The following is a 27,287-nucleotide window of genomic DNA, read 5'->3' on the forward strand; positions in this document are numbered from 1 at the left end:
TGTAAAGTTTTCTAAAAGGAGCGTGGTTTTGCCTGAGACTGCAGACAATAGTGAATCCTATATACACTAAGTTTTTTTCCTATAAGTACATACTTATGATAAAGTTTAAATTATAAATTAGACACAGTAAGAGATTAACAACACTGATTAGTAAAATAGAACAATGATAGCAATATACTGTGATAAGCTCTCAAAATATGATACGGTACTCACCTTGGGATGGGAAGGCGCGGTGTCTGCGTGATGAGATGAAGTGAGCTGAATCACACAGCACTGTGGTGCACCTTAGGACCTCCTGACTACACATCAGAAGGAGGATCCTCTGCTTTGGGAATTTTCCATCTAACATTTTTTCAGACCACAGTTGGTCACAGGTAAATGAAACTGGGGAAAGTGAAGCCATGGATAAAGGAGGGGACTGGTGTTAATTTTAGGGGGTGGGCAAGACAGTAAATGGGACCACCAGAAAGTAGGTTAACCTTGGAGGTGGGAGACAAGCTGTTGGAAATAAACAGGTCTTGGCTTGTCATGAAGTGTTGGTGGCTCTGTAAGGAGACTGTGGTTCCAGAAGAGGGTTCCCTGGACTTCTGGAATCACATCTGCTGGACTGTTCTTTGTCCTTAGTTTTATGGTGATTCTATCTTCTTGAGCAGAAGCGGGCATTTGGGCAGAATGCTACCTGGAAAGAGATTAAGTTTGCCCGGAAGTTTATTGAGATCCTCTCAAGTGAGAAAGCATGGCATAAGTTGGCGACAAATGATGCGAATTTTCTTGTGGTCCCGACACACATTATCAACAAGTTCCAGCATTACCACCAGCAGATAAAACGGCGCAGTAGCCAGGTACAGGGACCAGCAAGGTTTGGCCTGAACCTCTGCTTACACTACACTGTGATGTCTTCCTAATAGAGAGTAAACATTAAACTCTTAAGAAGCTTTTGGTAGGCCAGCAAGTGACAGAAGCTGTTTGCTTGTAACTTTTTCCTTTATTTTTTTTTTCCTCTGAGAGAATGCATTCAGTCATTTATTCAGCAAACATTTACTAAGTGTACAGTCAGGTGCAAGGCGCTGTTTTAGATATATGTGTAAACATAAGAAGTATCTACTGCCCTCCAGGTAGTTACCGTTTACAGGGAGAGAGATGGTATATATACAAATAACTATTAAACAGGATTATTATGGTTTTAGCAATTAGAACAGTAAGTGTAAAAATGGGGACCTTACATGTGTGGCTGCAAGGAAATGCAGTGGAGTGGCAAAAACAGATTTAAAATGTATATGTTGCCTCTACCAGAATTTCCAGGGAATCAAATGTACAAAAACATTCAAACCAAATTCTATTTTATTAGCGCTACTTTTTATGCCTAGACTAACATACTTTTAAATAATCAAAGGTATTACTGTAGTAATGATATGACTATAAATTACAACATAAATATCACTGCATTTTCTCACTGTTCTGCTGTATTAAAGCTTTCCTTCAGAAAAAGGAAAGAGTAGCATAGGAGTCTTTTCATTATATTATGGTTAAATGGGAGTTCACGTTTATTGAATGATGAGATGTTATGTGTTCTGCTCTCCTTTTCTTTCCCAACTTAGGAAAAACTGATAGATTCTCTTAGCAGAAAAATTAATCAAGTATACAGAATCTGCATTGGCGATGCTGAGGTTGGCAGCCTCAACCCAGTTCAAAAGCTGGTAAAAGTAGAGTCTCGCCTGGTGGAACTGAGTGATCTCATCGAATCTATTCCCAAAGAAAATGTGGAGGCAATCGAGAGAATAAAACACAAAGAACGGCGACAAAAGTATAGTCACTTGTCTTTTGATATGTGTCGTGAGTGGCTTATGAGACTAGTAATTAATTTTGGTTGGATTCCACAGTCACTGAGCGAGTCTGCCATATAGGAACCACACCAACCCTGGCTTCCTCATAGTTATTATTTAGTGCGGGAGATACTCATGAAATAAATGTGTCATTACATGGCAATGACATTGTGAAGGAAAGGAAGGAGGTGAATAGCACGTGATGGGTCAGGGGGTCCTTCTGGCTCAGAGAAGGGCATCTTCAGGGTAAAGACACTAGTTATATGAAAATGTTTGAAGTATTATCATGTGGGAGAACTGTACCTATGGGGACAGGCCCAAAACTTACTCAACCTATAAAGGAACTGTTTAAAAGTGGAAGTCATACATTGAGGGTTTTCCTCTGTGCAAACCTGCCAACACTTACGTACTTAGCATCAACACATGTACCCATTCATTTCTCAAAACAATGTCATGAGGATCAACATTCCTGAATTTCCCCTTCCCTACGTCCCTGCCTGGCCTGGGGTCTCTCTGGATCACGCACTGAATTACAGATTTCCACACTGAGTTAAACAAGGGTTTTATGTACCTGTTACAAGGACAGCGATGGTTATAAATATATGCTCCCTAGTATGATGTGGCATGTAGAAAATGCTTGTAGGTAGGAAAATGTCCATGTGATAGCCAAATGAGCATACTGGGAGGCAAACTGGTGCTATGACTACACGCATAGATATGAGAACCAAATGCATGGGTTCAGTCCAGGTCCACCCATCTACAATCTTTGTGACCATAACACCATAGAACCTTTCTCAGTTTACCTGTAAAATAGCAGTAATAATGCTATTTTAATGCTAATTATCTCATAATGTTGTTGTAAAGATTAAATCTATGTAAAAGCACTCAAGCATGCCTGGCACATAGTTTGACCTTAGATATTTTGTTCTTGCTTAGTACTTATTGGTGAAAGGGGACTACTTTTTCTGCCAAATAAAGTGCAGTATTAATATATTAAGGTGATCCTGATGAGATTTGAATGTAAAGCAAATTAAAACAAGATTCTAAATGAAAGACTCCTTTCATAAGGTGATCAATGACTGATCACATTAACGGCACTTGGCATCTTTTTTATAGTAGGAAATACATTCTACAACTTATTTTCAGTAGTAAAACAAGAATCTAACTTCATTTATCATTCTTATCAAAGAGAATTTTAGGTGATTTTCCCCATAGTTTGGAGGCATCTAGAACATAACACATATTGTAACTTGCGTAAAAAATGTTATACATTATATAGGCACATAAAAGTTATTACTAAGGTGTCTATTCTATACTAGGTATTGGAATAAACAGTTTGTATAGAGCATTTCATGTAACTATCATCTCACAACTCTAGCGAGAACAAAACAAATAGCATATCTTGGTTTTAATTTGAAGATATCATTAAAAAATATTAACTGGAAAATACCACTTTTGTGGTAATTCATTGAGTTATACACTTGTGATTTGTGTTCTTTCCTGCAGTAGATTATATGTCAATATGGGGACTTTGGGGGAGTGGGGCGAGGAGCAGCTCGAAGTTGAAATTCAAGTGGTCATTGTACAAACTGTAAAGTGCTGAAATAGAAGTAAAGAGTTAGAAAGTTTTTCTGAGGTGTTTATCTTAGAGCAACATCCAGGCAGATTTTACTTCTTCCAAAATGTTGACAAGAAATTCCTTCCCATTTCAACACCAACACCAATAGGATTTGCTGAGATTTTGTCTGATAGTTAAAAGCTATGGTTATGGGCAAAGATGAAGTACTGTTTTCATTTAACTTTAAATGAAGTCTTAAAATATTTAAAAAGTTCATTAGCAAATAGTAATGTCAGTCTTTTTTACTCTCTGTGATTTATAGTTAAAAGGATGTTTTCCCCCTCTTCATAGGTTGCGTGAAGAGAAAATGAAAGAAAAACAAAGACACCAGGAGGAAAGGCTAAAAGTTGCTCTCCAAAGAGCAGTAGCACAACCAAAGAAAAAGGTTGGTGTTTTGTTATTAATTGATTTAGCTACATGTGAGTGCCTCTATGGTATAAAAACAAAATACCTGATGGAACTTACCCAACTTTAGTAAAATACCTTTTTGCTCACAGCTGCACTTGGTCTCTTTCTGATTCCTTGCTACTTTCAGGATAATTCAACTTCCTAGGTCAACAGTTCTCTATTAGACCCACTTTTTATTAAAATGCTCCTCTTTTTCTTTAGCTCCAAATGCACAAAATGAGAATTTTTTTTTTCCCAATAATTTTTGAGTAGGGAATACAAGAATATGGCTCAAGGGCCTCCCCTGGTGGCTCAGTGGTTGAGCGCTGGGCTGCAAAGCTGCCTGCAGCCTCTGCAGCGCCAGTTCGATCCCCGGCCACTGGCGAGGGTCCCACATGGCACAATAGACCTCTCCTGCCGTGCCCGCTGCTCCCCTCAGCAGTGTATTTCGTCATTCTGCCTGTTCTGTTCCCCGCTCTGGCTCTGGTGAATTCTCTCACCCTCTCGTGCTTCTGACTCTACCCAGTGCTTGTATAAATAAATAAATAAATAAATAAATCTTAAAAAAAAAAGAATATGGCTCAAAGTTCAAGAAACAAGAGTATTCTGTGAAACTTAAGTTGGTTCCCTGGAGATAAACAGTTAACAGTTCATGGACAGAAATTTGCACCTGTAACCGCCGAAATAGGCACAAAGATGTAAACGTACTTAACCCGAATAAACATGATTTGAAAGGAAAAAAAGACAATTTTATCTTTATCCTTTTGGAAAAATCCTAAGTGTTTATATACACATATACATATATATGTATATATTTACATGTTTACCTTATATACATGTGTATGTATTTGCATAACTATTTTATACATTAAAATTTATTTACACATATATTTATTGTAAATATATGTATTTACAAATAGTAGCTAGAAATCTTTCTTCTTACATTCTATTTTTTTTTAACTTTTTAAAAATATTTTTTATTTATATTTATACAAGCACCACAGGGTACAGTCAGAAGTGCGGAAGGGTGAGAGAATTCACCAGAGCCAGAGCGGGGAGCAGAGCAGGCAGAAGGACCGAAGTACACTGCTGAGGGGAGCAGCGGGCTGCAGGAGAGGTCTGCGCACCATGCGGGACCCTCCTCAGGTAGCCGGGGAGCAGCCGGGGAGCAGCCGGGGAGCAGCCGGGGAGCAGCCGGGGAGCAGCCGGGGAGCAGCCGGGGAGCAGCCGGGGAGCAGAAGCTGCGGGCAGCTTCGCATCCCAGCGCTCAACCGCTGCGCCACCGGGGAGGCCCTTGCTTCTTACATTCTACATCCAATAAAGATAGTAAACCCAGAGAATTACTTATAACTGGCAAGGCTTTTCAATTCCCACACTGTGAAAATAATGAGATGTTAAAGTTAAAATGATTTTCCCAGTCACTTCTAACTCAGCAGCAGAGCTGGGACCAGCAGCCAAAGCCTTTATACTGCAGATTCCTGACCAATAGAAAGCGGGGGATTGGGCAGTGGCTGAGGGCACGTGGCCCAGGTCTCTCCCCTGGGTGAGGAGGGTCTTTGTTTCTATCTGCCACTCTGGCCCTCCTCGGCTTAGGGTCTGAAATACATTCCAGATAGACAATCTGATGGGTATCTGCAATGCTAATGTGAACACTGGTTCTTACATAATAGCTAGCCCATCGTGAGTGCTTATTATGTACTTCACAACCAGGCTATTGAGGTAAGTACTTAAGTTCTAAAGAAATATGGTAACTGCTAATATGAACTATGTTAGAAAAGTAATGATTATCCTAAAATATTTTAAGACTTTCTCCTTAAAAGGGTCTCCTTAAAAAGGTACTTATCTAGTTCAACTTTCTATGAAGACCTAACATGTCCTCTCGTGCCAAGGGATCAACCATCAACTTTCCATATGCACATAGAACTCTTCACTAAGGGGCCTTCCTGGTGGTGCAAGGGGTTAAGCACCGCACTATGAAGCAATTCGCAGCCTCTGCAGCATGAGTTCAATCCCCGGCCAGGGAGCAACCCACATGGTGCAGCAGACCTCTCCTGTCTTGCCCACTGCTCCCCTCAGCAGTGTATTTCAGTCAGTCTGCCTGTTCTGTTCCCCACTCTGTCTCTGGTAAATCCTATCCCCCCACCTCCCTGTACCTCTGGCCTGTACCCCAGCTCTTGTATGCATAAATAAATCTTAAAAAAAAACTGTTCACTAAACCCACCAAATTGAAATTTTTTAATCATCTCTAGAGTATGAATGAGTTTTATGATCCCCAGTATCTGGCGTATAGTGGATACTCATTAAAAAAGCTTATTGAGGGCCTCCTCGGTGGCGCAGCGGTTGAGCGCTGGGTTGCGAAGCTGCCCGCAGCCTCTGCGGCGCCGGTTCAATCCCCAGCTGCTCCCCGGCCACCACAGGAGGGTCCCACATGGCACGCAGACCTCTCCTGCGCCCGCTGCTCCCTTCAGCAGTGTACTTCGGTCCTTCTGCCTGCTCTGCTCCCCGCTCTGGCTCTGGTGAATTCTCTCGCCCTCCCGCGCTTCTGACTGTACCCAGTGCTTGTATAAATAAATAAATCTTTAAAAAAAAAAAAAAAAAAAAGCTTATTGAATTAACAGACTACAAATGAGAATGCAAACTAAAACTGGATGAAAACTGAAAAAAAAGAAACTGATCTGCTAGAAGTCCTTGTCTAGTTAGGATGGTTCATTACTGGCTATTTTTCAGGCTGTGCGAATAACAAAGATTACACCAAAGAAGCGGAAAAAAAAATTCTGATATTAGAAAATGAATTGATTGCTATTGTTGTTATTAGTCACTTCTCATTGGTGGAGACACATTTTGAGAAATGCATTGTTAGGTGCTTTTGTCATCCTGTACAAGACAGACGTATGAGGCCTTACCTTAAAATACATAAAACACTATGACTTTGTAATGTGTCATGCCACTTGGCAATAGGGACTTGGGGACCACTGCCATATATGCAATCAGTCACTGACCAAAACTTCATCAGGTGGGGCGTGTCAAGATGGGGAAGATCACTGTTGCCACTTATTTCTGAGTCCAGGAGTGTCAAACATTTTACAGTGCCTGAGGCAGTTCCACACATGGACAGAGCCCCTTCCAAAATTCAAATTTATGTCCCATAGAATGTTTTTCAACCATTTAATTTACAGAAATTCGATATAAAAAGAATAAAGGAGGGGAAACAAAAAATGAGGAAAAAATATATTTAATACTTGATATACTCAAGTGTATGAATGGACGGGTTTCTCCAAGTCTCTCCTGTGGGAATACCTCCAAGTGCCAACAGGATAGTGTTTAAGAGGTTACTATGTGATTTTCTCAAGATTTGGTTTAACAGGATTTTAAAATGCCAATTAAGTGTTCATCAGAACTCTAACCATAGGGAAAACCAGCTATGGCACTGACTGAGAAATGAAATGTTGGCCTGAAAAATGGTGCTTTTTGAGACTGACGATACCCGAAACCTATAAGGACTTTAGCTAAATCTCGCTTCCCCATAAAACTCAAGTGTCCTGTCTTCTGCATGTAGTGCTCCATTTGTTACTTCACTTTGCCCAGCACATTGGCTATCCACTGGGTGTGAGGCCCTTTGTGTAACTGTGAATATTGTCTGTTTTAAACCATATTATTTTTTGGACAATCAAGGTAATCAGAGTGGTTTATTTATACTTCAGTAGAAAATTCTTATGCTAACAAATATTTTTTCTTTTGTTTCAGGTGGGAAGACGACTTATGTATCGCTCACAACCTCCATCTGCTAACAAGCACGAGCTACTTTTAGTCAGGGATACAAAAACAAAATCGCAAGAGGATGAGTATTTTTTCACTTGAGTAGAAGCAGTAAGACATTTATTACCAAATGTTTTGGACATATTTTGTAGATTTTGGTTTTTAGTAAGAGCAATACTGTGCCCCATAGGCTGCCTAAACTACGTGCAGACGACAGGCCCTTATTCCAAAGGTCATAGGACTGGGAATGAGGGTGACTTTCTTTTGTTGAAGCTTTTTAATATCTACATTCTAAGTGCTATTCTACATAGCTAAACATTTAAATCTATAATTTGACTTGTCCCAGTAGGGAGTGCACATCCAAAGTTACTTTATTAATGTAACTCTATGGTGGATGGCTGTTAAAGCACAATAATGGTATTCTCCACCATCTTGACTTTGAATGTTTTTTCAACCAGTTTTTGGGAAAGTTATACATTGTACCAGTGTAGAGAGTACATTTCAATAGTGCACAGGTCTAAAATATCTGAAGGGTTGTGAGGGGTTTATAACTTTAAATAAAAACCTCTAGATTATGTTTCCTCAGAACATAACTGTGAGAGTGGTTTTTAATTCACATTAAAGAATTCTGGGGCCTCCCCAGTGGCGCAGTGGTTGAGCGCTGGGTTGCGAGGCTGCCCGCAGCCTCTGCGACGCTGGTTCGATCCCTGGATGCCCCCCAGCCACTGGAGGAGGGTCCAGCATGGCGTGCAGAGACCTCTCTTGCTGCCCGCTGCTCCCCTCAGCAGTGTACCTTGGTCCTTCTGCCTGCTCTGCTCCCCGCTCTGGCTGTGGTGAATTCTCTCACCCTCCCGCGCTTCTGACCGTACCTGTTGCTTGTATAAATAAATAAATAAATAAATAAATCTTTAAAAAAGAATTCTGTTCAGAAAATAAAATTCTCGTAATTGAACAAACCATATACCTTCAGCTTAAATGTCAACTCACAATTTTTGTGTACTACATTATTTTAATTTGCAAGTGATATTTCAATTTTAACTATATGTACATTATTTAGCTTACATTGATATAGAATTAAATGTAATAACTAATATATATAATTTGTTGACAAGTAAAATAATTCATCTTAAGAAAATATTTAACCTTATACATGTCAAAAGCGGCTCAAAAATAACTTAGAAAGGTCTCAGTTAATATATAATTACAAGAAATAGGCTGAAATTCACCTTCATAAATATTTACAAAGCATATGAATAATATTCCCTTATAAAAGAAAAGAGTACTGGACTTATGAAATTGGGTGGCCTTTATAACATTAATCCTGTGAATAATCTTTCAATTGTTTCAGTATTTGAGCTTTGCATATAAACATCTGAATATGAATCGTTCACAAGTCAAGTTGAAAAACACACAAATCTTTATTGTCTAGAAATATATATAAAAAAAATTCCCCACAAAGACGCTATTCTCTCATTTCCCCATCTTCTTCTTCTTCTTCAACACCTCTGATATAAAGGACATTATTGCACCTGTAAACAGAAAAACAGTTCTTTTGTTTTTCAAACTGGAAACCATATCAGATTTGAATAACTATTACTAAATTGTTTTCATTATAAAAGTACTGAATGCTAAATTTACAACGTATCATTTCTTTCTCTTTTTTAAAGCCTTTTCTACTGATTTATTAGAAAGTACATGGCACTTTGACCATGTGGTTGTTATAAAATGGTATCCTTATGATCTTCCAAGGGGAAAAATGACTAGAATTTGGAGGAGTAGAGCTAGCTCAAGAAAATGAGTATGACAAAAATCCCTAATAGAAGCCAGACTCAACTAAAATTCAAAAACCAAGCTCCTGCAACTAAAACCACTGTGAAAAGGTTATAGCTACACAACAGCTAGAAGTTTAATATCAACACTAGAAATATCTCAAGGATGAATAACTACAAACGTTCACATTTTCTATGACAAGTTTTTAACCATTTCAAAGATTCTTAAAGTCTAGTTGTAGAATATTGTTAATAGCAATTTTTTTAAGTAACTTTGAGGCACCAATTAGTTTAAAGATGCACTTCTAATCCTCACCAGTAACTTCTATCATATACTACCATTGTTTTGTTACCTTATTAAAACTTCACCCAGATGTCCAGACAATGCTCCATCTATGTATTCTTCTGTATTTGCAAGCTTAAAAGGAAAACATATTTGCACAATCATATAGGAGAAAAATAGTATGACATACCTAAAATTGCTGAGAACTTATTAACCACAACCTTTCTATCCTAACAACTTATATTTGCCTATAATTAGTGAGATTAGCTTTCTATTATTATTACAGTAATTTCTACTATTGTTATTTCTATTACTTTATTAGCTTTCTATTACAATTGTAGTACTAAGCTAACATAGATGGGTACAGAACTAGTATAAAATAAAGCTCATTTCAACATAATTTTTTTTACATGTCTGTTATGTACTATTTCTATTAAAACAATGTGTTGGAGAGTCCTCAATTTATAAATAAATTGAGATTAAAATTTTTCCCAAAAATTCATTTCCAAAGAACCAGATATTAACATACCTCGAAGTATGTATAAAATAGCAAATATTTTCATCTTAGTCAACAATCAAACCAAAGACCTGAATAAATACATTAAAAAAAAAAAAAAGATTTATTTATTTATTTATGCAAGCACTGGGTACAGTCAGAAGTGCGGGACGGTGAGAGAATTCACCGGAGCCAGAGCGGGGAGCAGAACAGGCAGAAGGACCGAAGTACACTGCTGAGGGGAGCAGCGGGCGGCAGGAGAGGTCTGCGCACCATGTGGGACCCTCGCCCAATGAGTGGGGATCGAACCGGCGCTGCAGAGGCTGCGGGCAGCTTCGCAACCCAGCACTCAACCGCTGCGCCACCGGGGAGGCCCAATAAATAAATTTTTTAAGATTATATGCCAATAAACAGGAAAAACCAAGTTCTTAAGGAGGTTAAACAATTAGGAGTGAGGGGACCTTACAGTTATTTCAGAGAACTCCACTCTATCTAATTTTACATCAAAATGTTTAGCTTATACATAATAATAAACTTTACTTTTATTTTAAAAACTCACAATCAGTGCTATCTGGAATTCACAAAAGAAATGAACAGGAGAAATAGAAGGGCATTTTTTTTTAAACTAAGCAGCAAAGGGAGAGATAAATAGGGCTTATAACAAATGCAATGTAAGGCATTTAAAACATGTTAATGAATTAATATTGCAATTGAATGTTATTCCCCTAGAAAGATCAAAAACTAAATCCGATACCCAGAGAATATGGTCTTGTCTGAAACATGTAGTTGCTGCATAATTAGTTTTGAAGATAACAGTTCTCAGAAATTTTAAGTGATTATTTTTTATAGATATTCATCAACATGTTCCAAAGGCATTTTATCACATTTAAATAATGAGTTTTAAATCTTTGAAAAACAGAAAAAATGCATCATGACTTTTTCTGACAACCCAATAAAATCCAAAGATGTCACTATCACTTAAAAGGTCCTTTCATGACTACCATTTCCAACCTAACTTTCTATCATTGTTCTAACTCTGCTCTGGCCTTGAAAGCATCAAGTAAGTTCCCATCACAGGACCTTTGCACTTGCTGTTTCCTTGAACTGGGATGCTCTTTCCCCAAATGCTCTCTTTAGTTGCTTATTCAAGTCTGGCCTTTTTTTTTTTTTTTTTTTATAATCTTTTTTCTTAAAGATTTATTTATTTATTTATACAAGCACTGGGTACAGTCAGAAGCGCTGGGTACAGTCAGAAGCGCGGGAGGGTGAGAGAATTCACCAGAGCCAGAGCGGGGAGCAGAGCAGGCAGAAGGACCGAAGTACACTGCTGAGGGGAGCAGCGGGCGGCAGGAGAGGTCTGCGCGCCATGTGGGACCCTCCTCTGGTGGCCGGGGAGCAGCCGGGGAGCAGCCGGGGATTGAACCGGCGCTGCAGAGGCTGCGGGCAGCTTCGCAACCCAGCGCTCAACCGCTGCGCCACGGGGGAGGCCCAAGTCTGGCCTTTTAAATTTACTTCCTCAGAGAGCATTTTCCTGGCTATCCTAACATTGCACTCTTGTCACAATAGACAGTTTCTGCCTTTTTTTTTTTTTTCCCCCTTCATAGTATCTATCATTATGTGATACCACATCAAATTATATTACCAACTCCCAGCACTAAAACATAAACTTAAGGGTAGGGACTTTATTTTGGTCATTGGTGTATCCACTGTGCCAGGCAAGTAATAGATGCACAATAATTATGCGCTGAGTGAATGAACTCAAAAGCATTATTTAATGTGTTTAGTTCTCCGGTACATTTTATAACCTTGCAACGCACCAGGAAGCTATATTACTTCTAAAACCAAATAGACTGTGGATAGTCCTTATTCTTTCTTTTTTATTGAGATATAGTACCCACAGCATAAAATTTACCCTTTTAAAGTAATCAAGTCAGTGGCTTTTTTCATATAAAATTGTGCAATCACCATCACTATCTAATTTCAGAACATTTTCAGCACAATGGATAAACTTCAGATTTTTCTATGACCTTTGCTCATGAATCTGGCTTAGGGTATTGTCCCAGTCCAAATCAGGCTCAGTAACTTTGGGAACATGAGTGTCATCTGCTCAAGAGGTAAACTCTTAAGGAAAAATCTCAGGCTTTTGCCTACAAGAACTCCTATCAGGGCTCTATCTACAAGTACAATCAGTACAGAATACTTTGTTGTTGTTGTTTTAAAATATTTATTTACGTATACGAGAGGTGGGGGTGAGAGGAGTGACCAGAGACAGAGCGGGGAACAGAACAGGCAGATCTACTGAAACACACTGCTAAGGGGAGCAGCGGGCAAGACAGGAGAGGTCTGCTGTGCCATGTAGGTTAGCTCCCTGACGGGGGATTGAACTCGTGCTGCAGTGACTGCTCATGGCTTCATAGTGCTGAAACTTGTGCCACCAGGGAGGCCCCAGTACGCAGTACTCTGGAATCATAGTTTGACTGAATACCTTTCTAGGCAACCTTTAAAATTTTTCCATCTGCCATTAATGGATCAGTCACATAAATACTGCACTTCAGGAAAACATAAATTTTATCCTTAAAAACCTGGCTGGATACATTACAACTAAGCAACAAAAAACAAAACACCCCAACTTAAAAATGGGCAAAGCACATAAACAAGCATTTCTCTAAAGATGATATATAGATGACCAATACACATATAAAAAGATGCTCAACATCACTAATCATTAGGGAAATGCAAATCAGAGCAATGAGATATGCCTTAACGTTCATTAGGATGGATGTTAAAAAAACATCTACTGATGAGGGTGTGAAGAAATCAGTCATCAGAACCCTCGCGCATTACTGGTGAAACGTATAACAGTGCAACAGCTATGGGAAACAATATGGCAGCACCTCAGAACATTAAACAAAAGATCACTGCGCGATCTAGCAATTTCACTTCTGACTATATACTCAAAGGACTGAAAGCAGAGACTAAATGTAAATGAATAGCCAGGTTCATAGCAGCATTAGTCACAATAGTGAAAAGGTGGAAACAACAGGAAAAAATGAAAATGCAGTCTATAAATACAATGGAATATGATTTCAGCCTTGAACAGAAATGAAATTCTGACACATACAACAGCATGGCTGAATCTTGAAAACATTATGCTAAATGAAATAAGCCAGACACAGAAGGACAAATATTGTATGATTTCACTTATATGACGGAAATACGAAGAAGAGTGTTTACCACAAGCTGTGTGCAGGGGGGATGGAGAGTTATGTATTTAACGGGTAGTTTCACTTTGGGATGATGAACAAGGTTTGAAAATTGGTAATAGCGATGGCTGCACAATAATGTAAAAGTACTTAATGCCACTGAGTTGTACGCTTAAAAATGGCTAACGTGGTAAACTTCTATGTATTTTTTACCACAATAAATTTTTTTTAAAAATCTGACTGAAACTATAAAGTAGTTTAAAAGACCTGTCAGTCAGTTCATCAATTCCTTTGCTGTCTGTCTTCCCCATAAAGGAATGTTTTCATGGAAGTACTTTGATGTATGCCTTTAGTATTAAAAGACTTAAAGTTTCATTTGAGAAATTTCTTTCAGAGTTAAAGCTGGGAAAAGGTTTGCTTTTTCCAAGGCATCAGTTGTGTTTTCCTCAAGGCATTATGAATCAATGAGCTCTTTTTAACTAGAAGTCTCCTTCGTGGTTGATCAGTTAAACTGCCCTTCCTGGAATTGACTTTATTCCTGAATCTTGCTTTACAAGTGTCAATTTAATCCACGGTATTCTTTATAAGTAACATTAAACCTCTGAAGAATAAGGTGAAGAAAATAAATACAATTTAATGCTCGTTATAACTTTGCTTACCTGCATGTTCATATAGCCATCTACAGAGACCAGGTAGCCCTTGTATTCCATTCCCCACTTAAGTTTCACCATTACTGGCTTTCCTGTTAATCCATTGAGGAAAGGTTTGGGATTGAGAGGTAAACTCTGCACAAAAATAAACAAACAAAAAAAGACTTATTTTTTCCTTAGCTGGGCTTCCACCACCCACTCTCCTCTACCAAATCACCAATATTCCATGGTATCCAACTGAGGCACATTCTTGACTCACTTTACCACAGAATTTTCACTTATATTTGTTGAAAAGCATCAGATAAGTTTAAATGCTCAGTTATCTAGATCCAACACATCAAAACTTTAAAAGTATTCCTTATTCACTTAAAAAACACTGACTACTTATTGTATTATGCCAGGTAATAATAAACAATAAAGGCAGTTAAAAAAACAAACAAACAAACAATGCAGATGACAGCTTCTGTCCTCAAGAAGCTCACAGTGGGAAGTTGAGAGGCAAAACACATATAAATAGACAATTATGTTGCAGTGTATTATGGAGATAAGCTATGCACAAGGGTGCCAAGAGAAAAAGAAAGGTTGCCTGAAATGCCTGTGTTAAAGGACAGAGGTATCCCCAGAGGGGAAAACAAGTTGTTGCAGGCGAGGTTACCTGTGTAAAAGGAAGGAAGAGTAAAGCAACAACGAGATCTCAGGGATTTCCAAACAATTCAGGATTGTCAAAAGACCTAAATGGGTGGCTACAGAAGGAAGCAGGGGGCAAGCAGACCAGCTTTGACAGTTTTTCACTTGACTTCTAGAAACCAAGACTGTCATATTTGACTTAGCAATCCTCCTACATATGGGTAACCATTGGATGTTTGTTTAGTCAACAAACCAGTAGCAGCCCCAGTGAATTCAGGCTTTTTCTCCTTCCCTTCTCTGCTCAACGATTAAGTCAAAGAAAGAAAAGAACCAATAAACTGTGCTACTAATCCCCTGCAAGCATACTCAGAGTGATCTCAAAGGATGTGAGGACTAATGGAACTTGAACTTTCATATATCTTTCTATAGCCATACAGCAACTACCATTTTTTAAGTATGTATCAAATCACGTGATAGTTCTGCTTGAAACACTTTGACAGCTTCCAATTAAACTTGGAGTAGAATCCAAACACAATCCCCTCAACCCCCTAACCCCGGCCAATAAATCCTAAAAGAGGTCCTGCCCAACCCTCTCTCAAAACCCCACTATTCTTGTAAGCAGCTGTGGCTTGTGGTCCATTCCTCCAACTGGTCAAGCTTGCTTCTGGACTTAGGGCCCATGCTCCTGTTCCCTGTGCTTAGTACACTCTTCCTTCAGCTATTTAAAGGGCCGGGTTTCATGACACTTAGGGTTCAGGTTAAATCCCCCCTTCCAGGAATGCCAACCCTGCCCACTCATCCAACCCTGCCCACTCGTTCCACCGCGCCCTTGACAGCATCTTGTTTGACTCCTTTGCACTTCTCATTCCTTGCAATCACACACTGCTTTCATTATTCGGTCAGTGCCTGTTTCCTATGCCCGATGTAGCTAATTAACCTCAAGCTGGGTTTGCAGCAGACCTTTTCACCTTCTACTCCTGGCGCTTAGGATGGTATCTGGCGGGTAGCACGTTCTCAATAAATATTTGCGGAACGAACAAATGCTGCAAAGCCTGGGCGCTGAGGTCGCTAGCACTGCGGGGTTCCGGTATCATGAAAAGAAAGCGGATTTGGGGGTGTGCGAAGTGGAACGTGAAACACCGCTTCATCTTTACCCCGACTCTCAGGATACCTCGGCTGCGATTCAAACGGAGAGAGGGGAGCTGGCAGGGGCGCTCTGAGAAGGGGTGAGGAGGGCATCGGAGGCGCGCGCTTCTGCATCCACCCCTCCTCCTCGCCTCAGCGGGGAGAAAGGGGTCGGCAGGCCGGCGCGCGCCTCCTCACGCGGATGAATGAAAAGCGCGCGCACCGCCAGGCCCGGCGAGGCGGCTCGCCCTCCCGCCCTCTTTCTCTCCCTCTTTGGCGACTCTGGCCCTTCCCCTCCTCCTTACCATCGCGTCTGCGGGCAAATGCTGCAAACTACCGGCCGCCGCACACCCAGCTGTCGTCCGTGCCTCGCGAACGCAGTGCCTAGCGCGGGGCCCGAGCCGCGGAGCCGCAGGAGAAATGGCCGCTCTGCAGCAGCGTGACCTTTCACCTCGACCCAGGCGCCTTCGGCTTCTGTGATTGGATGCAAAGAGACGCGTGCTGATTGGAGGAGGTGGCGACCGTGTCTCCTGGCAACCAGCGAAGGGGCGCGCCTTCCTGTTTCCGCAGCCGCTGGCGGGCGGCGCGCTGGGAGATTTTCCTCTGTCCAACCCGACTCGGAGGGTCGGGATGAGGCTGGGGGCGGCCGGGGAGGTGCTGTGTGCCTTGTTGCGCCAATGAGATTTCTCGACAGCTTGACAAATAACGGTTTCCTTTGTCCCTTTACAACTGTGAGAATGAGGGCCTTCCTGGTGGCTCAGGGGTTTAAGTCACAGCACTGTGAAGCTATCTGCAGGCACTGCAGCAGGAGTTTTAGCCCCGCAGGGAGCTACCCACACGGCGCGGCAGACCGCTCCTGACTTACCCGCTGCTTCCCTCAGCATGTATTTCAGTACATCTGCCTGTTCTGTTCCCCGCTGTCTCTGGAGATCATCTCACACCTGGCATCTCTGTATGCATTAATAAATTTAAAAAAAAAAAAAAACAACAACAACTGTGAGAATGAGTTCAGGATTCTCTTGTTTCCTCCTTACTTTTCCAGATTCTGTGATGGAGTCTCCTCTGCCACGGTCCTATAGTAGCTGAGTGTTCTCTATGCTGCCAGGCTTTTATCAGCCGTACTTTTTTTTATTTTATTTTACATCATTCTTCATTTTTGTACAATGTATGCTTTCTCCTCTCAGGTGTAATCCCCGTGAAAGTCGCACCACCAATTCACCCGTGTCCCATCACCATAGTTGCTGGTGCTCTTCCCACCTGTTTTTATCAACCCCACTTTAAAGGAAGTGGAAATAGCAAGGTTAGGCTAAGGGCGGGGGGTGGAACACACAGAAGTAAATCAAGCCCAAAAATATATTTCAGATGAGTTCAAATGGAGTCTAGAAGATGGTGTAGTGGCCTCCCTGGTGATCTTTTTCTTTTACATTGCCAGCAGCGAGTTCAAACAGTCTTTTTATGTGAATTTATCATTCAGAAGTTGTGTGTGTGTGTGTGTGTGTGTGTATAGAAAAAATAGTTGTTTCTATTATTCTGATCTGAGAAAAGTTCCTCCCATGGTGTCAAGCCCACGATCCCTATAAAGTGGACCCTGAGGAAAAATTTAAGTGTGAATCATTTATTGACAGGTGCAAGCAATCCCAGAGCAGCAAAAGTGAAACAAAAAGGTAAGATAAGAAGGAATGAGAAGCAAATACTATGTTTTACATTATTGAACTGGCTACTGCTTCTTCACAGAGCTTGATGGTTGGTGCTGCCCATGTCTCTGGAATAAGCATTGGAACAGTCCATGAGAGGAAGGCATCCTTCCACAGGGTGGCAGTTGTAAGTTTTCAGTCACATTTTTGATTGCCACACAGGCACTTAGAAATTAATTTGTACCTGTGCAAATGGGGACTTCATTGTTCTGTAGTTTATATGTATTGCAATGTCCTTTCTTGGACCAGTAGTTCTTACTCTTCGCTGTGCATTAGAGTTATCTGGACACTCTAGGCAACCCAGCTGCACCTTGATCAAAAATACTTAAAAAACACAATCTCTGGGTATAGGGCCTACAAATCAGTACTTTTGAACCTCCTGGGAATTGTTTTCATTTACTGTCAGCATTTACCTTCCTTTGTGACCAGAAAAAGAAAATAAATCTTTCCAATACCAAGACTCAGTTTTTGGAGCATGTTCCTTCTTACCATTTTATTCTCTCTTCTCCAGGTAGCCATGTGATTTTATGGGGGTTTTTTGTTTTGTTTGTTTGTTTGTTTGTTTTACTTTCTGTGTTTGTCTACATGTCTTTGCTGATTTTGTATTTGTCAAGACTTTTGGTTGCTGAAACCTAAGTAACTAAAACCTAAATGAAACTGGGCTAAGCCAAAAATGACCTAATTATAGTTTGTGCGTTCATTTTTCTTGCAGCTGTCTACATGTGGCTGAGGAAACTGGCTTGGAAGTGTGGATGAAAGAAATTTGGAAGCAAGTCAAGAGAGAACAAAATATCTTTTCCAAGAGGAAAGCGTGGTTGTTTGCTTTGATGTCATTTTGTCAGGTGCAGACTATTTCTTGGTCTTTCCAGCAGTACTGTATTACTTTTCTAGAAGAGGAACTCCCGGTGATTTAAAGCTCTCAGTCTAACACTATTGACGTGTGTATGTGTGTGGTTAAATAGACATAACATAAGATGTACTTTGTTAACTGCTTTTCAGTGTATCATTTAGTGGCATTAAGTACACTCACATGATTGAAATAACCACCACCAGCAGCCATAACCAGAACTTTTTAACTTAACATTTGGAATCAGACACTCTTCATTGGGTTGCCACAGCTGCCTAATATGAGGGACTTTGAGTAGCACTTTAATTTTTGAGGCACTAGAGAACATTTTTATGTGTTACTGAAACAAAGTGGGCTATTATTTAAGGAACTATAGAAGTGATGAACTTAATACTATTCATAATTGATATTTGCCCTTAGCTGTAATAATCAGTTAAGACAGAAAAGGCCAGATTTATTTCATATCAAATTAGCTCTATTATTTATTTATAGCATTTATAGGGATATACCATCTATGGTTGCTATAATTCTGAAAGCTAAAATTTTACAATATTTACACATGGTAACATTAATATTTGGTTAAGTACCTTGATCTCTTTAGGTCTTATTTTTGCATTAGTTAAGGAATTGGAATAATCTCAAATACCTTTCCAACTTTTTTTTTAATTTATGCATGCAAGGACTGGGGTGTAGGCCAAAGGTGAGGGGAAGAAGAGGACTCACGAGAGACAGAGTGGGAAGCAGAACAGACAGATCTACTGAAATACACTGCTGAGGGGAGCAGTGGGTGAGATAGGAGAGATCACCTATGCACGTTGTGGGTTAGCAGAGGCTGGCGATAGCTTGATAGTCCTGAGACTTTAACCCCTGTGCCACCAGGGAGACCCCCCTTTCCAAACTTAAGATATTAGTATTAACTGATAGTATTTAATAATTGGAAAAAATAAGGATTAGAATAAATACTATCCTTTGTGTTGAATAAGCTTTTAGTTATAAAAGGAGATTGACTGTTTATACTCCTGAGTAGAGAACAGAATAGCTTTTCAGCTTTTCAGTTTAAGTAACAATAAGTTTCTTATAGATTTCTCAGTTGAGAAAGTTAAGTATAATTATGTCAAAAATGAAATGAGATTTTGCAGAGATGCTGTTAATTGTCTCTTGAGTCTCAAAGAAAAGAAATTAGAAATGTGATTAATTAAGAACAGGAATCAGGGGGCCTCCCTAGTGGCATAGGGGTTAAGTCTCAGTATTATCACGCTATCACCTGTGTGGCCTGAGTTGATCCCCACTCAGGGAGCTAACCCACATATAGTGCAACAGACCTCTCCTGTTTGCCCACTGCTCCCCTTAGCAATAGACATTTTCCCACAGCCCCCTGCTGATTCTGAATGAACAGATTCTCAGCCTCCTGCTGACTGGTAGATATATTGCTTATTCTCATCTTTACTTTTTACTGACAGCCTTCATAATAACTTGCTTAGAAGACAGATGGCACGGCAGAATCTCTGACAACTTATTAAAAAATACAGTAGATGTGCCAAATATCACTACCATTTTAATGTGAACCAAGCACTTTTATTATGATGAAAGAAGCTTGCCGTTAGAAGTTACTGCCTTCTGTCAAAGACAACATGCCTCTTGTATTGTTTTTAAAGAGACATCTAGTGAAGTCAATATATTGATTACCTATAGGGTATTGCCTTTGCACATGTTGTTCCCTATGCATGGAATAACCTTTCTCTCTCTGCTCTCCTTACCTTTCCAAAGCCAGCCCAAATGGTACATTCAATATGTGCTCTCTCTTGATTCCCATGGCATCACTCCCTTATGGGCCCTCAAAACACTTCTTTTTTTTAACTCAGTCACTGCAATTAATATATTGCAGGATAGTTTGAATAATTATTTGTCTGTCTTAACTAAACGCTCCTTGGACAAAGAGATGAACTTATACATCAGTATCCCCTCTACCCAGAACAGTTCTAGCATCTGCATCTGCAGTAAGGTACTGGCTTGCTGATTGTTGACTATCTTCCCTACCATAGTATGAGTTTTTTCTTTGGTGGGACCAGATCTACTTAGAGTTTTGTGATTGTAGTCAAAGAAATTATTGACAGGATCCAGCTCTGCTAATTACTTGATTTGTAGACTTTTAAGTCTCCCTATTCTATACAATAGGGAATATCATGAAAATATTTTATTGCAAATATTTTCTACAAATATTCTACAAATATTTTCAGCTTTTTCATAGTTATAAATCTTTTCTGGCTTTTCTGCTATTTATTCTTGAGCCAATTATGGTCATTTATATTTTCCCAATAATCTTTCATATCTGAATTTATTTTCATAAAGTAATAGAAAGTATTTTTCTCCTTATTGATTTCATTTACACATTTAGTTATATCCCATTCCTAATTTGTATATATGTGTGCTCAGCTATCTTTCTCCAGCAAGAAATATGTCAAAATGTTAATAGTGGCTCTCTCTGGGTGATAAGATGATGGGTGATTTTTATATTTTTCTGTATTTTCCAAGTGTTCAGAAATCAGTGTATATGTTACTTATATATTCACAAAAATGTTTAATGAAAAAACAATCTCCTTAAGCCCTTCTGTTTCTTTAATAAGGAAAATCGAGACCAGGAACATTGCATAGAAGAATCATGGACTTAGACTAGAACCAAGAAATCTGCTCAGGCTGGTTGAGCAAACAAATTAACCTCAGAGAGATTTTAGGAGAAAAAGAATAAGTCAGATGTCAGAGAAGTACGTACCTGAACAGTACTTTCTAGGTGTGCAGCTTAGAGAAACTCTCACATGTGTGCACGCGGGGTCATGTACATGTGTGTTCGCTGTGACCTGGGTTCTAGGACCAAGAAACTGGAAACAACCGAAATGTCCATCAACTACAAAATAAGTAAATTATGGATAATTCAGTCAATGAATCCCTACATGCAGCAGTTAAAATAAATGACAAGAGCCAGACGACCAGCATGAATAAGTCTGATAAACATTATTAAACTAGAAAAAGCAAGTTGCAGAAGGACTTATACAGCATGGTATCATTTATATCACATATAAAAAATGCAAAAATCTTATAAGATTTTGTATTCCAAACCTGGGATACAATGGCCATGGAAATAAACTAGGTAAGAATGACTTCTAATGAGAAAAAGAGGGAAAGGAAATCAGGAAAGAGTTCAGAGGATATCACATATCTATTCTGTTTTATCTTTAAACTATCTGAAATAAACAACAAAATGGTAAGGTTTTCCAAAGTTAAGCGATAAATGCACAAATATTATTTTGATCTTTAGAGTTCTCTAAACTTTGCATATTTTATTTTTTAAAGTAAAAAGTCTTATTAGTATGTAAATTCAGAATTATTTCAAAATTACTCTAAAATGTATAAAATAGTGAACTATATTTTTTTAAGGGTTAAAGTCAAGTTTAACATCATTGCCAAAGAATAAGCAACTTAGTGTCCTAACACATTTCACTGTCACTTTACCAACACTAGGTGTCACTTTACTTCATGCATTTAGCTTAATATGAGAGATTTCTAGCTGAAATTTGATGAACTTGAGCATGCTTGATAATTTTCTCTCCAGAACTACAGAGAATAAGGGAAAATGAGAATGCTTTTTGCTATAAATCCACCCTGGAAAGCAAGAACACGTCTATTTTGCCTTTCATTTTATCCTCAGCATCCGCTGCACATAATAGGGTAGCACGTTATTGTTAGCTGAACAGACACAGGATACAAGACACTTTAACAGAAGAAATGTTTAATATCAACAAAATGTATACATTTTGGAACAGTTTTTCCTTCAAATGGCAGCTAGGGGGACTCCCTGGTGGCCTAGGGGTTAAGTCTCAGCGTAATCATCACCAAGGGCCACTACTTCCTTCCCTGGCCAGGGAGCTAACCCACACATGGCACAGCAGACTTCTGTCTCACCTGCTGCTCCCCTCAGCAGTGTATTTCAGTAAAAACCCACCTGCTCTGCTCCCCACTCTGTCTCTGGTGAATCCTCTCACCCTCCCCCACCTCTGGCCTATACCCCTGTTCCTCTAAGCAAAAATAAATAAAATCTTAAAAAAAAAAAAAAAAGCCATGGCAGCTGAGTATTTGAAGGGCTCGCAAGGGAAAGGTGGTGACTAGAATCACCAACCTCAGTTTATGGTCAGAGAGGGTACACAGTTTAAATCTTTTAGTTCAAGTTTGTATTGCAGTTTATTGGAGCAGTGGATCTTCCAGGAACAAGGACTCCTTAAACAATAATTGTTACTCTTTTAGGGGGATAAGAAGCTTTGAAAATCATGGATGGAAAAATTTCCATATAAACACATTAACATTGTTTCATGTAGTTTCTGCAGATTTGCAGATCTCCTTAAAGTGTATGCAGGGACCGCAGGCAAGGATTGCTGCCTGAGATAGGCAAAAACTCACTCAGATGTTTTCCCCAAGCTTCTTACTTGTTGTTTTCACTTTGGCAATAACCAAAATGAGGCCTGCACATATGATGTGGGCTAAAAAGTTTGATCATGTGTATAAATGGTATAGAAAGTAGCCCTATAAATTCTGATACTAACCAGCTGTGGGCAATATCTACTTTGGAAATATTCCACTTATAGATACCAATCAAAGTATACATTTATGTATATTTTTTCTAACAGAATATTTAAGAAAAAAATGTAGCTATATTTGTTTGCTAAAATATTTATTTGGAAACTGTTTCTTCCTTGGGGAGCAACCCATTTACAGGAATTGCTCCACAAATTAAAAATACTTTCTTGTGCCTGTCATCCAACTGTTTTCATCTCATACTTCCTAACTGGAAAGAACTATTTTGAAATATTATTATTGATTTTCAGGCATGAGAAACATTTCAAAAGTACCCTTAGATGATACTAGTTGATTCTATGATAAAAGTTCATGAAATTTCACTACGTAGTATATAGACACTCAAAATCAAACTTGAAACCTCTTTTTCTTCTTTGTTCCAGATTCTTTGCTTATTCAAAAGGCCTTCCTTTCTAGCACCTCAGTTCAGTTTGCCATATTATCAATTCACCAGTATCAGGTGTTGAATGACAAACAGGATTCTGCTTTATCATGACCACACTTTCATTTAAACTATTAGGTCAATAGTTACAATAGATAAACGGGGCCAGTTTTTAAAAATTGTTGGTTTTACTCAATAAAGATTATGTTAATGCCATATAACTGGTTCCCTTTCTCTGTGACTCTGTGTTCAAGCCATGGTAAAACTGTAAATGAACTCTAGATTGAAATTTTGTGCAGGGATCATATACAGGCTCCCTGGTCATAGCATGCACTGTGAAATTGCATGTGGAAAATAGAACTTTTTTTAAGGAAACAAAGTCTAATGTGGGTTCTAATTATTTAACCACCAAAAATGTCCACAACCCTTTCTAATAAATATAATAGAACACATGGCCTTTATCAAAAATATAAAGCATTCCGGGTAGTCATTTTATTTAGGCAATTAAAGAAAAGTTCAGAGTCTGCTTCCTTAAAGAACCTGAGTGCTGATACTTCTTTTTTTGTAAATAACAATGTCCCAAAGATGTTTTCTTTCTTTAAAAAAATTTATTTTATTTATTTATGCATACAAGAGATGGGGTGTAGGCCAGAGGTGTGGGGGTTGAGAGGATTCACCTGAGACAGAGTGGGGAGCAGAACAGGCAGATTGACTGAAATACACTGTGGAGGGGAGCAGCAGATTAGACAAAAGAGGTCTGCTAGGCGTGTGGATCAGCTTCCTGGCCAGATCAAGCTTGTGCTGTGCTGTAGTGGCTGCCAATGGCTTGATAGTGCTGAGACTTAACCCCTTGTGCCACCTGGGAGGCCCCCAAAGATATTTTCTTAAAGAAAATGATCGGTATAAACATTTTAACTCTATGGAGAAAAACTTGTATTTTTACAACTAAATGTTTGATCATATATCCAGTAAAATCTATGAATTTTCAGTTATCAATTTAACAGTTTTTCTCTGGCCTTAAGACTTACAGACATCTGACTTTTCTTTCTAAAAACTATTATTGCAAGTGTTTAAGTGAATAGTCAACCTTTTCCTTGGAGGAAAACATCCTACATGAGTCATGCAAGGTAGGCTTAATCAATAGACTTGTAGTTCCACTTCTATAGACTAGATCCTACAATAACACTTGATCATCCTGTACATTTCTCGCTCTGTGATATACATTTAGTTTTTATTCATTATGCTTCACTTACGTTTCCCATCATGTAAGTAAATATTGAATGAATAAATGTTGGGGGGAGGGAGTAAATTGGGAATCAACTCTTCAGTGATAATTAAATGAAAGTAAAGTGGAGTATATAGTCAATGTTTAGACGGTTAATAAACAGTTCTTATTTCTAAAGAAGTTTTGGTTCATATAACCCCCCCACTTTTTTTTTGTGGTCAGATTTACTGTAGGTAAAACATTTGTAGATTAGCTGGTTCCCCTTCATTCCTTCTCTTCTGAAATGTGTGGTAAAGTGAAAATGCCTACAGCAATAATTTGTGGATAAAAAAAAACAGCTGCACATGAAAAATAATTGATGTGGTTTTAAAATTACTCTGAGGTGGAAAATAAAGTGCCTTTTCAACCTATGTCCTATAAAGAGTGTGAAAGCTGATTCCTTATAAATCATGAAATAAAATCAGAGAAAGACAAACTCTGGGATAGTCAATTGATTTTAAATAAGTAGAGTTTCAGTATTTTTACATGCAATATTTTAAAAATTCAGTTTGCTGAGAGGACATAGCTGTAATTAAATAAAGTTTTATCTATATCCTTAGTAATGTGAGTTTAATATTTTCTATAATTATAAATAAGAAAGTTGATCATTTTGGCCTCTTTATAAGCTATTCTTTTTTAAAAAGCATGTCTTTGTAACTTTAGTTCCTTATTCTACTATATCTCTGACATTTTCCTAGGAGTGACCCAAAAGGCAAACATTCTCCATTCATTTTCTTTCCCAGGAGGTAATCACTGTTATGCTGGCCTAATGCCACTAACACCTGGTGTACAGGTATGTGAATGATGCCAGACAGTGAAGAAAGACTGGAGGATTCACAAATTAGTATCATATCAACATGCCCCAGAAAATATTTGATGGCTTTTTTTTTGTTTTTACCTAGACCTACCTTTTCTAAACTTATAAAAATACTTCTATTCACTTGTTCATTGAAACTCTTAACTCTAGGTGTTTAAGATAATTCTAATTCATTAATTTTCTTTATATAGAGAATTTCTGAGTGATATTTGAAAACCAATACTTTTCTTTAAAAGGAAATTAAGCAGGAAATAGAAAACATTTTAGTCATTATTCTTTAAATTGCTATATCTCTTGCTAATTCGCACAGGAAGCCTAAAAATTAGGCAGCATTAGAATGTGATGAGTCACTAGCATATTTCTCTGCTTGATTTGAGCCAGTTGTTAATTTCAGCACTTTACAATCAGCAGTTAAGCATAAAGATTAACTATATATACATGTACTTTGTTTAATCTTTGAGCCCCAACACTTACGATGTTTACCGATATCTGTATAAAAACATGAAGTATTCTAAGTACACATCACATTTGCTATATTCTAACAGTTTGCTTTGTCAGGCAGGGATTTGCCATAAAATTATATAAACATTATACCTGAAATTTATGCATGGATTTTGATACTGATAAATTCTAAAAAATTAATTGGCAAAATAATAGTTTCTCAACTCTATGAAAAAAAGTGTAATATAAATAATGACACAAAAGTACCTATTATGTCAAGGCACTATTCTTAGAACTTTACATGTTATGACTTTACATGTTTAATCCTTACAACCAATCAATTTGGTATCCAATCTATTACTATCCCAATTAACAGATGAAGAAATTGGGAATTAGCCCAATGTCAACTCTGCTACTGAGTGGAAGATCTAGCATTCTAACCTAAGTTAGAATGCCAATGTCTAAGATCACCATTTCTGTCTTTGGAGCATGATCAATAATCTTTTAATTGACTTCATTAAGGCAATATGAATGCCTGGTTAAAATAGTAAATTATGGTTTGTGATATTCCATTACAATATGGAATATTCAAGTAAGTTGTATGAATTTTTTATTAAAAATAAGTACATACTAAAAATCATATTCTTGAGTGACAGGAACTGAGGACACTTGGTAAGATTGAAATTTTCATTAAGCTAATTAGCATATCATCAAAATTCCACTGTACAGGATAAGAGAAAGACAAATCATAGTTAAATTTTATTAAATGCTTACTATGTGTCAAGCATTATTCACCCATTTTGTGACTGAGGTCAGTAGGAGGTGAGTAATATGCTCATCCTATGTCTTCTCTCACCACTTTTCCTGGAGATTTCTGGATCTTTGGTATTTTCTTTTTCTACACTGGTGGGTAATTCAGAAGCTTTTCAAGTAAGAAATCTGAACTGAACAATAATTGCTGCTTAATGACGCAATGGGGGGAAAAACACAACCTTAAGACACTTCGCCTTCTGTTTGCCATTCATACTGCACAGTCTAGGTTTAACAGGAAGGGGACAGAGAGGAGCTCAGGCATCCAATTTTTCCCAATTTTCCAATTCCTGTCTCTCTCTCTTCCAGGTGTTCTTGGGCAAAGACTGCTCTTGAATGGATTCTAGGGAAAAGACTGCTCTTGAATGGATTCTAGGGAAACATCCGTGCCTGACAGAGTAGGGAGGGGAGAGCGGATTGAGAGGAGAAAAGGAGTATGTGAGAGGGAATGAAAGACAGGAGGTTATAATACTAGAAATGTTTCCTCCTATTCCTTATTCAACACTTTCCATTACCTATTTGATGTTTTCTATTTGTTTAATGATGAAATCTGTTCAATTTCTGTCAGCTTCTTCTTAGTTATATGAGAACTTATAACGAATAGGCTTGCAGGAAACTAACCTACCAGGCCCACCCATGCTGTTAAAGTGAGATCACTCTTTGCAGCCCTTG

General features: G+C 38.6%; 2 protein-coding genes and 1 long non-coding RNA gene across 6 annotated transcripts in view; 2 read left to right on the forward strand and 1 right to left on the reverse strand.

Annotated features, from left to right (window-relative positions):
* CCDC38 (coiled-coil domain containing 38) overlaps positions 1-8,471 on the forward strand; it is a 32,516-nt gene extending 24,045 nt beyond the window's left edge. For 2 of the 3 annotated variants that reach the window (XM_054696121.1, XM_054696122.1), the window contains exons 14-17: positions 654-842; positions 1,599-1,804; positions 3,733-3,826; positions 7,573-8,471. In XM_054696121.1, coding sequence (XP_054552096.1) covers positions 654-842; positions 1,599-1,804; positions 3,733-3,826; positions 7,573-7,686 — 603 coding nt within the window. In that variant the 3' untranslated portion in view covers positions 7,687-8,471. The remainder of the gene's footprint in view (positions 1-653; positions 843-1,598; positions 1,805-3,732; positions 3,827-7,572) is intronic. The other variant, XM_037513835.2, reaches the window with a different exon arrangement.
* Positions 8,472-8,978: 507 nt separating this feature from the next.
* On the reverse strand, positions 8,979-16,177 carry SNRPF (small nuclear ribonucleoprotein polypeptide F). The gene is made up of 4 exons (XM_037513836.1): positions 16,043-16,177; positions 13,995-14,120; positions 9,707-9,771; positions 8,979-9,113 (listed from the first exon to the last, which is right to left on the reverse strand). The coding sequence occupies exons 1-4, from the start codon at positions 16,043-16,045 to the stop codon at positions 9,047-9,049; spliced, it is 261 nt and encodes an 86-aa protein (XP_037369733.1). The 5' UTR covers positions 16,046-16,177; the 3' UTR covers positions 8,979-9,046.
* Positions 16,178-16,310: 133 nt separating this feature from the next.
* Positions 16,311-25,327, forward strand: LOC119248266 (uncharacterized). 2 transcript variants are annotated; one of them, XR_008552164.1, is made up of 5 exons: positions 16,311-16,361; positions 17,363-17,401; positions 17,472-17,558; positions 18,144-18,273; positions 25,291-25,327. It is a non-coding gene; the product is annotated as an uncharacterized LOC119248266 (long non-coding RNA). The 2 variants fall into 2 exon arrangements; XR_005125889.2 differs by lacking the exon at positions 25,291-25,327 and having other exon boundaries at positions 18,144-18,368.
* The last annotated feature ends 1,960 nt before the right edge of the window (positions 25,328-27,287 follow it).

Source organism: Talpa occidentalis, unplaced genomic scaffold, assembly GCF_014898055.3.
Source record: "Talpa occidentalis isolate TD23 unplaced genomic scaffold, MPIMG_talOcc4v2.1 talOcc4.16, whole genome shotgun sequence".
NCBI classification, from domain to species: Eukaryota; Metazoa; Chordata; class Mammalia; order Eulipotyphla; family Talpidae; genus Talpa; species Talpa occidentalis.

Coding starts and splice junctions, on each gene's coding strand:
- SNRPF (XM_037513836.1), bottom strand. Junction 9,772..13,994: donor ATGGCTATATGAACATGCAG/GTAAGCAAAGTT, acceptor TTTCCTTTTAAG/CTTGCAAATACAGAAGAATA. Junction 9,114..9,706: donor CTGGGTGAAGTTTTAATAAG/GTAACAAAACAA, acceptor TTCTGTTTACAG/GTGCAATAATGTCCTTTATA.